Here is a 13,237-nt window from a genome sequence, read left to right on the forward strand (position 1 = left end):
TTATGTTAAATATTTAGATTGAGTTTTATTGTCTATAATGATTTTTTTGTCTCAAACAAAATGTCTTCCCTAATCCCTAAAGAATACATGTAAGATATTATTGTATCAAATTAGTTAAATATCTAATTGAATTAACTCTAAAATATTATTATTTAAATTTAAATGCCATATTATTTTATCAAATTTGTTATATTACATTACATTAAATTTTTTCAATCAAATTATAAGATGATATTTGTGAGGTAAAAAAGTATTTAATTAAATATAAATATTTTTGAATTCTAATTTCATTTTTCTATCATTTTAATTTTTAAAAATAATTAAATAAAATAAAATTTCTTTTATTGTTTGATTTTTGTCCACAATGTTTGGTTGCATCGCGTATTCTATTTTATACTTTTTAATCAAATAATTATATATATAAATTGTTTTAGAAACACGGACAAACCGACTAGTTATTAATAAAAAATTATTAACAAATAAAATGTATAAGTGAGTTAACATAATAATAGTTTTTTTGAATTTTTCCAATCCTAAGTAGGTTTGAATCGAACAAAAATACTAAAATTGATACTTCTATTAAATTTTAAGGCAATTAAACTTTCAAATTTTTAACTCGAAATTAATAATTAAGGACTTATTTGAGGGTGACGGTGAGTTTTTTATTTTTTATTTTAAATGTAATTTTTCAAATAAAACATTTTTGACAAAAATGAACCTATAATAATTTTTAACTGATTTTAAAACATGTTTACGCTCATTTAAAGAAATTATGATTTTAATTTTTAGTTTTAAAAATAACACTTTTCCTACCTTTGATAATGACTTTTTTTTTTACTACCAATTTTACCAACATCAACACCACTAACATTGCATCATTTTTGACACCGATATCACTACTAGAATCATTATTAACACTATAATTACTAATGTTTTTATCGTCATCCCTACTATCATCATCATTGTCACTAATACTATTATTACCTCCACTCCACTACTACAATTGTTATTATCATCATAACTATTACTATGACATTACAATCATTACTATCTTAACCACCAATGATACGGTCATCACCACCATTAATATAGTTACCCTCATTATTTTTATCACTACAAAAATATATTCTTAAATTAATTTTAATAGGATTGAAATTGTCCAAAGGAGTTTTATTTTGAAACTAAAAATTAGAAATTGAGTTTTTGAAAGTTAATTATTTTAATTAATTTTTTATGTATTTTTAATGCTGTAACCTAAATAAAGTATACATCTGTTTTTAAGTTTTAAGTATAAGAAATTTTTTAAAAATTTGTTTATCCCTTTTACAACAGTATTTTTAAATTTTATTTGCATAAATTAACTTTTGACTAAAATATTCTTAATTATTTTATAAGAAATTTATTTTCTCTTTTTAAAAGGATTGAAAAAGAAGAAAAACATATATTAATTAATTAAGTATAAAGTAATTAAACAAAAAGAGAGATTACAAGTTTCAATAATTTTAAAAAAATATATATTAATTGTTAACAATTTTAATATTATCAATTTTCTTAAAAATATAAATGAGTTAAAAGAATATTATATAAGCATACAGGTAATAACGCTTAACCTAAAAAGATGTAGTTCTATATATCTGAAGAAAAAAGGACTACAACTTAATAATATGTTAATCTGGGTGATAAACCTGCATTAATTGATCCATGAACAAAATGGATAATGCCACGTCAATTAAGTAAAAGAGAAAAACCTAACTCTCAATTTCATAAAGATAAAAGTGTGTTATAAAATAATGTGGGATTGCTCTTACCGGAATATTCCCTAGGACCAAACACTTGAGACCATTTCCCGAAAACTATATATAGCAATCTTTGAATCCCAAAACTTGCCCTAGAAATTCTTCAACAGCCGCAACATGCTACTTCGCACCAAACACTCACTTTCTCTCTCCTCACTCTACACTCGCCACAGCTACCAGATTCGCGAAGGGGTTTAGGGTTCCGTCCATGGACGCTGTTGAATTGCCGTTACCACTTGACGTGGCAGCCACCCCCAAATTGATGGGATCGGAGGGTTTCTCGCTAATTCAAAATGGTTTCGCTCATTATCCTTTCCCCAATTTCTATTTCTATTTCTATTTCCTTTCTCTTCTTCTTTATGTTATTTTTTTAACCCTTATTTTGTTTTTGTTTTCTTTTTTTTGTTATTGCTGTGTCTATGTATGAGTGTGTGTCGTTGGCTTTGGGGTTTTGGTGATTTGATCTGTGATATTCTGTTGTTTGTTTGCTGGTGGTCTTGAGCGTTATGAAATAATGCAAATTTGGAAGCTGGGAAAATGTAATTTAGATAATTTATGAGTTATTGTACTGTCTTTGACTGGGATATTCATAATTTTTACATCATTATAACTGAAAATGAACCTAGTGAGTAGTGACAACTGCTCTGACTACGGCAGCAGTCTTGTAATTCTTACACTTGTCAATAATATTGATTAGAAAGATAACGGAAGGTTGAACTTGATGTTGAATGTGGAAACATGTTGATATTATTTTGTCCATTGATGGGAGAGGAAGTTGTTGGAGTGTATATTTGAAGCATGCCATATATGTGTGTTAGTTCAGTGTTGGAGGCTCCAACTTGGAGGAGCTCTGCTTAGTGGTGGAGATGCTCACTCTGTTTGCTCAATGCTTGGTTTTGAGTCATCCCCCATACACAGGCGGGATTAAACCAATGTGCTTCTTTTGCACTTTGCAGTTGTTTGACTTATAAATAGCTTTTACTCGGACTGTTTCAAGTAATCATCTATTCCTAATAGATATTGATTTCTTGGATGCATGCCGTATTGGATGAATTGTCCCTTATTGGGTTTAGGTTTAGCCTATTAATTTCAGTCTCAACTTGTGATATACTCATCATCCTTTTGCTTTTTTATTCATTATTACATGGTTTTACTGACTCACTGTTATTGTGCCAGATGTTGCAAGTATAAAAACTGTGCCTGAGTTTCCTTCCTGCAATAAATTTGTAGAAACTCAACTCTCTAAGAATTCTAGTCTGCTGCCCCATCTCGAGGGTGAAGAGGTGTCCAAAAATACGCCTAGTGGTAATGGAAGAAATTTTTCTGTAATTAATTCCAGATTAGAAGGTGTACCATTACAACGAAAAGCAGCAAAATCAAACAGGAGTAATAGTTCTTGTTCAAAGAGGCCACGGATGTCCCAACCAGAAGATTCTTTGAGCCCTAATGGAATTGAAGAGTCAAAGGATATTTCTGACAAACTTGGATTGCATAATTTAAACTGTACTTCTCCAGGTATTTTCCCACCAAACAGGCCATCTATTGCTTTCTATCTATATGCTATTTGACTTTTTATGTTCCTTGATTTCTTTTGGTGTAGAGAAAAATCAATTACCAAAGCAAAAGAGCAATTCTAGCAAGCGTGGTGATAAGAGGAATTTTAAAGTGCCTTCTGTGAAGGCTAAATTTGAGTCATCCTCTATGAAGATGGGTGCATCAATCTTCAGTTTTACATCTGGGGGGAACAACTTTTTTGGTATGTAATGTAATTATTAGGCTTATTGTTCTCTTTCTTCATAAATCTCCTGTAGTTTCTCTTTCTTCGTGAACTTTTTTCTCCATGTATTTCTTGAACATTGTGATTGAAGATAGCCAGGGGCTCATTTAACCTGTTTGATATCTGATTTGTGTGTTTGTAGCATTAATTACTTAAGTTATCCAACAATTCAGGTCATTCCATTTAATATGTGAGAAAACTCATCTGAAGTTGTCTACTGATATGGATATACATTGTGTATTCTTTTTCAAAAACCAAGTTCATGACACAACTGAGACTTCCTTTCTTTTTTTCTTTACTACCATGTTTGTAATGATATTGAAGCCAGAAACAGGCCTATTTTGATTATCTGCTTATCCAGCTTAAAAGGCAATCAGGCATGTTTATATTGCTGATTTCTCATAACAGATATACTTTAACAACTGCAGTCTTCTTACTATAATGCCTTGATTTCTCAAAATTGTACCTTGTTGCATTATTATTCTTGAATCTTGAACTCAATATCATTTTGGCTATACTTGTGCCACTATGGAGGCAGTTTAATAATGTTCAATTCTTTGCCTTCGTAGAAGTTTAGAGTATCAGCTATTCTTTTTTAATTATAATTTCCAATATTTTTGAGCCAGCTCTTTATGTGAGGATATCAAAATTTCTGCTTCTTCCCAGTATATGATTTTGTATCGGTTAGCTTTATGTCTAATAGTTAGTACCTAACCCACATGCGGCCACATCAGCAAATTATATATGTTCTGACACCTTTAATCTACAATTCCAAGCAACAAATATAAGCTGTTTAATTAATACTTAAGATTTTAATAAAGCTCAGGTTCTCTGCCAGAATACTTTGTTTAGGTTCTTTTATGCTTTACAGCTGTGATTACTATGTGAAACTTGAATAAATTTCAATCAATTTTTTGGAAACTGTTGCCAGGGCTATATGGTCTGAAACATGATTTTCATGATGTCACAAAGCTTATGGAGGAACCACCGTTAGAGGAGCTTCTTAGGGGCACTTTTGACTTCCCCATTTTAAGCAAAGATAAAGGGAAGAAAACATCAAGTATGAGTGATAGTTTTTTAAATTCAGTTAGAAAGGCATGCTCTATCCTTCAGCACCCGAAACCCATTCGGTCCCAAAATATGGCCGAGATGGATTACTCCTCCAACATGAAAATGTCAACTTGCCAATTGAGCTCAGTTTGTGCAATAGAAAGTGTTGGTAATGGGGATAAAGAGCAGTCTTGCACATTAGACATGTCTTCATGTCAGAAGGTCAGTATTAAATGTTTCAAATATGCATTCATTTTTGGCTTTAATAAACTAAAATTCGAATTTTAATGGATTGCTTCATATATGTTACGTAAAGGCTGCCCCATCCTATTTGGCTTCTTCAGGCACTAAAACTTTTTGCTTTTACTTGGTCATGTATGCCTATTCTAATTTACCTCCACTGATAATAAAACTGTATATAATGTTAATGTCATTTTGTACTTATTAGTGCTTGACTTCCAGGATCATTGTAGTGAAGTAGAAAGTACAACTAGTCCACTTGACTTCCCGTTACATCAACCTAAGGATGTTTTGGAACGAATTGCACTCCATCCATTCCAGGATTTGGAGTCTTTGCTGCTTGATGTGTCCAAGCCTGCTGTTACCACAAAGAATGGTAATGACCAACGGTCAGGCAAGCAAGTGTCTCGTCGGCCAAGCCTGCCAACCTTTCCATGGTCACATGCTTTTGGTCATTCTAGAACTAATTCTGACGCAGGTAAGTTATCAACAAGTAGAAGTATGTGCCAAGGTAAATGGTCAAGGATAGGTGTCATTGCTAGCTCTACAGATGCTGATCGCAGTTCCTTCTCAAACCTTGATTCATTCAGTTATGATCAGAGCCTTGTTCCTTCATCTGGTAGTTCAGACAAAAGGAATTTCTCATCTTTATTTGCTAACCTTCCTTTCCATCAATTGGATTCTTCATCTTCTGTACCATGTTCAGAAATTTCTCAGGCTAAAGCAGGTAACTTTTTCTTAGGCTACTTGAATTTGTTATTGCTTATCTCTACTTTCTTTTTATCATCTGATTCTTCTCTTCTCCCTCTCTCTCTGGGAATTATCTTACTGATCTCTGTCCTGAAAATACAGAATTTGGAGGCCAAGTTGATACTAAAGAAAATGGTATGTTGTTATTGAGAACAACACATCTTTTTGAATGTGTACACTTGTTTGACTATTTTGAAAATCTGTTCTTTCTAATCTAACTTTTTTACTGAAGTTTCTAGTATAGCAAGACCTCCTGCTTAGCATTTTTGTTTGTGACAGATGAACGTTGTCCAATAATATTAACTGCTGCACAAACTCTCTGTGAAATTGCAACTCACTTAATGAGGCAGAGTTCAGATGGAATTTTAAAATGGCAAAGGAAAACTTCACTGAAGGCCATGAAATCTTGCCACTATAAATCAGATGAGAAACTTGAGGAGACGTCTTCAAGACCAATTTCAATGATCGGATCTGACATGGTGGCCAGAAGTGTGGAGCAGATAATGCCCTCAAAGAAGCCAAGACTTTCCATAGTCGAGAATAAGAACAGTGGTCACTCCAATATTGCTAAGAAAGGGCACATTGTGTGGCCTATTTCAAAATCAAGTAGATCATTTCCCAGTAAACAAATTAGAGACTCTTTTGTGGAAAACAAACGTACAAATGCCAGCATCTTGAAGCAACATTATATGATGCCCCCACCTGCAAGGGATTTAGATAAGGCTCATGATGGTCAGAAGCAGGTTGGAAAAGTAGTAGCGATGGACTGGAAAAGGGGAAGAGACAACACAGATTGATCAAACAATTATTGGCAGTAAACACATCAGCAGACAGCAGCTGGCAGCTGTTGTGTGATTAGCAAATGTTAGGTTAGTAAAAGGCTACTTTGTACATATTGTTATGTTGTGGCTGCAAGCCTGCGATGAATTTGTTGTTAGTGTTTATGTTCAGAGGCAAACATGATCCAAATGTTGTAACATTAAAACAGGTGTATAAAACAGCAGAATTCTTTGCTTAGAGTACGAAGCATTAGTGAGATTAAGTTCCCTCATTCTTTGTGTGTATCTTTTATGAATTGCATGCAACTGCCATTCTATAGCATGCTTCTTATACTAGTTTTTTTTTTTGCCTGGGTTAATTGCTAAATTTACTAATGCCACGTTTGCGGTTTCGGATCCATATCCTTCCGGCTCTCCATCAACACTTCCCTCCGTCCAAAATCTCAACCTTCTCTTATATCCTCTTTTCTCTCTAATTTCTGCATAATAACAAATTTAAGGGTTTAGATGCTGGCTGCAAGATGGCTGCTGGAGGGAATGAAGCTGAGAGGATCCAAATTTGTTCGCAGCTATGTGCAGCTGTAACTTACAGCAGTGTCTAATATTTGTATATAGCCTTGTTTTAGAAATATGGTTAAAACTTAAAATGATACCTCATGCATTATGTGCTCCTGGATAATACTTGTAGTCTTTATACGTTATTTATTGAATTAAAAGAAGTTTTAGTTCTTTTTAACTTTTAAGCCATTAATAGCGAGGATGCAGTCTGATGATTTGAACTGTTTGCATACTCAGCCTCATAGGAAATGAATTCCATTCCTAACATAAACTTTGAGAGGTTAACCACATGTTTGCTTGATGCACATCATACTGAAGTAAGTAATTCTTGTTTTTGAGTCAAAATTGATGTGAATTAAGAGGAAAGCTTGGATCTTTGATGCAGATCCAAACATGCGCATCTGTGTAGCTTCTTGCTTGACATGAAATGAAACACTTTGTAGTTGACTGTTTCAATATTTTTTTCTTAGTTTTATATAGATCTCTCCAGCTAATTTACAGTGCCTTTCGAGTAAAATGGTATACTATAGAAACTAGAAATGTGTTACTCTATGGAAGAGTATTATGAAAACATTTGATCCAGTAGTAAAACGAGTGCCATGGCAAAACTAGGATCAAACACAGGGTGAACAACTAACTGAAAAATCTCTATCCCGAAAGAAACGTCTTTGGTATTGGCCTCCTTTCTCTTGATTTCAACGACGGCATTCTTGTACTCATCCAACACTTTACATGTTCTATGTGCATAGGAACCTTCAACTGTAAACGCCGGATGTCGTTTATCTGAATCCGAGGCAGCGCGGTACACGTAGGCCTGAACCTTGTTGGCTTTGCCGTCTAAAATATTCACACGCTTCCGTACACAACAAACTGGTCTCTCTTTTGACTTAACCGACTTACTCCTCGTACTCTGCTTCCCCATTTCCCCTTCATACACAAACCATCTATCTACTAACCCTAGCTTCTGCAATCAAATAAAATCAACATGTCATCAACAACCATAAATAGCATTTTATATACTCAACCGACAAAATATCATCCAAAAATTTTATATACTCCTCCTACCCCGTTTCTTTAATCTGATTTTGCATTTATAAATATTGCCATTTTATCATTTCTTTGATCCTTAGCTATGGGCTTAAAAAACACGATTAAAAAAAAGCTTATTTACAATTTATTTGAACTTATCTTCTGACATGACACTTGAAAATAATCTATGGTACACTATAACTTGTTAACTACAATAAATTCTCTAAACGACTTATACAAAAATAGTTTAATCATATTTTCTTTTGATTATAAAAGCAGCTTATATACAAGTGTTTATATGATTAGTACTTGTTTAATAAGTTGATTAGCTAAATGCGGGTAAGTCTTAACATAGGAAAAGCGATAAACTTATGCATTAAAACGTAGAAAGAAAGATGAAGGGAATGCTAATTATACACATACCCTGGAGCGGCGCATGGTGAGAAGAGAGTTTCCTGAAGCGTCCATAAGAATGAGTTCGTTAGGGTGCATGATGTAATTGTCCACCCGATACACAAGGTTTCCATATGAATCTATCACAGTGAATCCTTTACAACTAATCACAAGGGATTTTCTCCAAACTGTTAGCGTTAGGGACGTGCACAAACTTGCTTCTGTTAAAGGGTACCTGTTTCTCTCCCCATCATGCTCACCCTCTTGTTCCTCGTGCACTGCTCTTGACAGAAATTTGAACCGAGAAAACACCCTCATGCTTCTCTTTCCTTCAGTCTAAGTAGTTAGCAAGACTCTTTCGGCGGAATCTATCTAAATTCTAAGGGGTTGCGTTATATTTATAGGAACAAGGTCTACAGTTAACGTGTTGACAAGACATGGAATATGGACACGTTTCCAACGAATAAAATAGGGATAGGTGATGGAGTTGGTCTAGAATTCTGCTTCTAGCACAAAGCCAAGGGAGACAATACGGGTCGATTAGCAGTTAAGCACACAGGAACTTTTTGGAGGCTAGTGTGGGACGAGAATGTTGATGTGTCTTTATGAAAAGTTACACGCTCTAGGACCAGATGCATTGTTTTCTACACTCCTTTGACTTCTTTCTTTTTACTTTTCTAATTTTCTTTAAAGGAAAATCACTTACCAACATTTCATTGATCCCATAAAATTTTATTGGATTCTTTGAGATCTCAAAAAATGTTGTTGAGAAAAAAAAATTACATTAAAGATAATAAGTTAATTTGTTGACTGACATTAGTCATTCGCAAAACTGTGAAATATGTCCTACTTATAATTTTATAATTTGATTAAAAACAAAAAAAAGAAGAAGGAACTAATGAAATATAAACTATAAGGTACAACTTGAAATATTAAAAAGACTGCTTGCTAAACAGCTCACTTGCATTCACATTTTATCACACGATTACTTTATTCTGCCGGAGTTCAAATACATATTCACTTTTGAGGCTTTCTTTATACAGATTTGTGTGGTGGTGATAAAGTAAGAAACATAGTGTCTAAATTCTTAAGTGAATAAGGAAAGCGAAAGAAAAAAGATAAATTCGAATTTTGAAAATTTCAAAAATAAAGGTTGGTCATTTTGACTGAGATCTTCCCATATATGGGATCCAGTATATTGTCCAAAATAATTTGATCTTATCATTCACCAGTGCAAAATAAAATAGGTCATTTGTGTCTCGACATGAAAATTAACTGTATTTTTTTAGATAGTAATTTGCTTTAAAAAAATATAAATGCAGTTTGAAGTTAAAATAAAATGGTATGGTGGTTACTGATTTTTAATAATTGGGGATAAAAATATTAAAAAGAGAATAAACATCAAATGGCATTATTTATTTTGTAATAGTCATAATGAGAAATGTTAGCAATATTTTGTTTGGACTCTCTTTCCAATACTTATTTTGATTGATTAAAATTTTTAAAAATTATTAATTTGGATGGATTTCATATTTAAATCAGCAAAAAAAATTATTAAATAATAAGTATGATTCACTAAAATTGATAATTTTTAATAAATTTTAATTAATTATAAGAAAAGTGTTGAAAGATGTATAGGATGAGCGGTGATATGCAGAAAGATGCGCAAGTAAGTGTGTAGCGAATTTATGAATTCAGTCACGGGAGATCAATTATAAAAGTTAATTATAAGAGGTTAAGAACATTTTAGTCTACTAAAAAAAATACACGCAACATCAGATGCTGTTTCTTACAGGCATTGCGAACTTAGCACCGAAATGATTATAGTTTGTCGACTCAATAATTATTGTAATATATATTAGTTACACATTTTTATCCATGGTACTTACCATAAATTATTAGAACAATTGTTAAATCTATACACACATTTTTTTCTCTCTGGATTATACGGATGAAAGGAGATATTTCCGAAGATCCAAGGAAAAAACTGTTGATTCCCAGAAAAAGAAAAAGAAAACTGTTGATGTTGAAATCATCAGTAACGGGTGTTGGAGAATTGAGACGCGTGGCCGGCAAGGTTGCATCGCAGATTCACATATCTCATATGTTGTTTTCAAAGGTTGGAGTGCTTGAAAATTGTTTGTTGATGTTTCTTGGCTACGTATGCTATTGCGAAAGAGACGGAAAAGGGAACCCCAAGAAGTGATTGAAATTATAGAGGGAGGACTCATCACCACTGAGCTATAGAGTGACCAAAGAAAATTTCTAATATTCCAAAATCTTTTTGACTATTTTTTTTCCTATAGCAATTGACTAATTTGCTAAGTTAATTATCGTACGTAAACAAACAAAGCAAAGGACATATGTATTGGCCCCCTTTGCAAATTGCACGTCATATATTCTTCAAATAATTAAGGTAGAGGAGACATTGTTGCTGTAAATTAACAAAGACACCATTAACGATCAAATAAAGTACAATAGTAAAGAATGGAATTACAAAGTGCAGTGTTAAAAATACAGAAATCGAATGAAAGATTTTTTTTTATCACTACCGAAAGATCGGTTTAAAGCTAATAAATACTGTTTCGATAAAATTAAAATCAAAATTAATTTTGAATTATTGAACATAATTGAAATATGGATATAATTAATCTTAATTATAAGTTTTGCATTAACATATATTCCTTAGTGAAAATCATATTGGGATGCAATGGAAGTCATGATAAAAGTATTAATAATATTTTTAATTTTTATACTTTAACTGATATTTTAAAGACATTGGTTAGCATGGCTTTTCTTTATAAATTACACTTACTAATAAAGTCCCTTGGCTGAGGAATTATACTGTAACCTTCCTATTTATATTTATGTATGAAACATTTTTTTTAAGTTTTTTAAGAAAGAGTTTTTTAATATATGTGCAGGCCAATACATGAGTTCAAATACCTACTTTGTCCCCTCTCTTCCGAATTTTCCATCTCACCCCAAACCGTCACATTAATTCTTGCCTTCCTCCAAACAAATCCTGCAATCCTGGGTGACTCACATAAAGATTGTTATGTTTTGTTTTTAGATTAATGGGGATGCATAACTTTATTCAATCACTTGTTGCTAAAGATAATTATTATAAAAGTAAATAAATTAGATGGATTTATAACCTTATAAAGGGATTATAATTTTTTTTCTTTTAATTATCACTTTAATCATTATAATAAAACAACAAATACAACTAATTTTACATAATTTTAGACTAATTAATATTAACCATTATTATAATAATCACATATAAAAATAATTTTATATAATTTAATAATAATTAACTTAATATATATATATATATATATAAAGTTTCAAGGAAGGGGAGCTCGAGCTCCCCTTTAGATCCGCCCTTGTTACCATACACAGTAGAACGTGACTATACGAGAATGTAAAAGTATTTAATTTGCACTTACTTTTACACGGTTAGAGTGCATAACATTTTCTCTCCTAGCTTTTTTTTTTTCTTATAGCTTGTTTGTTTTATATTTCTTGAAAATGACTCCACCAAAAATTTGGATTAGGTAGAGATAAAGATAAATCCATTCTAATTACCTCTAGTTGGTAATTTTTTAAATTAGGATAAAAATCTTACCATAATACTTTATAGTTGTTCTTACCAATTTCATTACTCAACTAGTCAGGTTAGGTTTCTTTCCTTATCTAATATTGGTCTGATCTCAAATCTCCTTACTTCAGTGTGCTACAGGAATACATGCAAAAAAAAAAAAGTTTGACACTCAAGTTAATCCTCACCAATTTACCAATTAAGTATTCTTCAGTAACGTGTCTTGTCATGCCCCAGTGTAGTATAGGACATATGCTAAGCATACGAGTTGTACGGTACAATATTAGATAGAAATGTGTCTAGCCAATAGATCAACGGAGATGTGAGCCATGATCTATTCCTGGAATTCAAGAGTGATTGGGCCACTTAATGCTCATAAAATAAACAATTTTGATGACAACAATATTAAGGAAAAAATATCAACCTGTCCCCCACCAACATGAAAGATAACAGGGCTATGCTTGATTTCTTTATCATTTCTAAAACAACTACATTCTCCTTGCTAATCAATTCCTCATCCAAATATTAAGTTTTAAAAGTGTTTTTAAAATAAATAAATAATTTTAAAAAAGCTTGGAGTTGTTATTTTCATATTCTTTTCTGTTTTTATTCTGTTCTACATCTCCCTCAATTGTACACTTTGTCATGTGTCTTACACCACTACTCTCCACCAACTATAGGAGCAGTCTAGTTTAATTACATTTAAAAAAACTATAAACAATTTTGGCAAATAAAGATCAAACACACCATACACATGTTATTAGCATTTAAAACAATTTTCTAGAATTTACTAATACCATTTGAAATAAGAGCAACTTTATCTCAGGAACCTACTTTTTTCTCTCTTATCACCTCATACAAAAATAAATTAGGGAACAATATAAGGAACTATTCCTACACATGCATGTGATCACACTCATGCATAGTGTCTCCATCATCATCATAATCTGCAATTGCCTGTGTCGAAATACATGCTTGTTTTTCAAACACGGCTTTTGCGCTTCTCTGGTGAAATTGGAGTACAGGTGCCGCATTAGGCTTCACAAGAAGCATTTGCACAGTCTTTTTGTTCTACCGAAAAGGATGGATAAGGTCTTCAATGCTTCAGTGTTTTCACTGTTCTGTTATCCAACTAAAACGAATGCTTTAAACATTTTCAACCATAATATCATAAGAGACACGTTATTGCGTTTGATTTTCTGTGATAAACATAATTGTTATCCTTTCCAACCAACACTTTTGTATGCGTAGATATGTATAG

At 32.3% G+C, this 13,237-nt stretch overlaps 2 protein-coding genes across 2 annotated transcripts; one reads left to right on the forward strand and one right to left on the reverse strand.

The window, feature by feature from the left end:
* Positions 1-1,805: 1,805 nt before the first annotated feature.
* LOC100782637 (uncharacterized) lies at positions 1,806-6,664 on the forward strand. The gene is made up of 7 exons (XM_003525323.5): positions 1,806-2,092; positions 2,973-3,311; positions 3,397-3,552; positions 4,505-4,845; positions 5,086-5,590; positions 5,716-5,748; positions 5,893-6,664. The coding sequence occupies exons 1-7, from the start codon at positions 2,005-2,007 to the stop codon at positions 6,408-6,410; spliced, it is 1,980 nt and encodes a 659-aa protein (XP_003525371.1). The 5' UTR covers positions 1,806-2,004; the 3' UTR covers positions 6,411-6,664.
* A 729-nt stretch (positions 6,665-7,393) lies between these two features.
* On the reverse strand, positions 7,394-8,742 carry LOC100782098 (protein LURP-one-related 17-like). Its single transcript, NM_001252797.2, has 2 exons — positions 8,403-8,742; positions 7,394-7,914 (listed from the first exon to the last, which is right to left on the reverse strand). The coding sequence occupies exons 1-2, from the start codon at positions 8,688-8,690 to the stop codon at positions 7,513-7,515; spliced, it is 690 nt and encodes a 229-aa protein (NP_001239726.1). The 5' UTR covers positions 8,691-8,742; the 3' UTR covers positions 7,394-7,512.
* Between the last annotated feature and the right edge of the window lie 4,495 nt (positions 8,743-13,237).

This window comes from Glycine max, chromosome 5, assembly GCF_000004515.6.
Source record: "Glycine max cultivar Williams 82 chromosome 5, Glycine_max_v4.0, whole genome shotgun sequence".
Taxonomy (NCBI): Eukaryota; Viridiplantae; Streptophyta; class Magnoliopsida; order Fabales; family Fabaceae; genus Glycine; species Glycine max.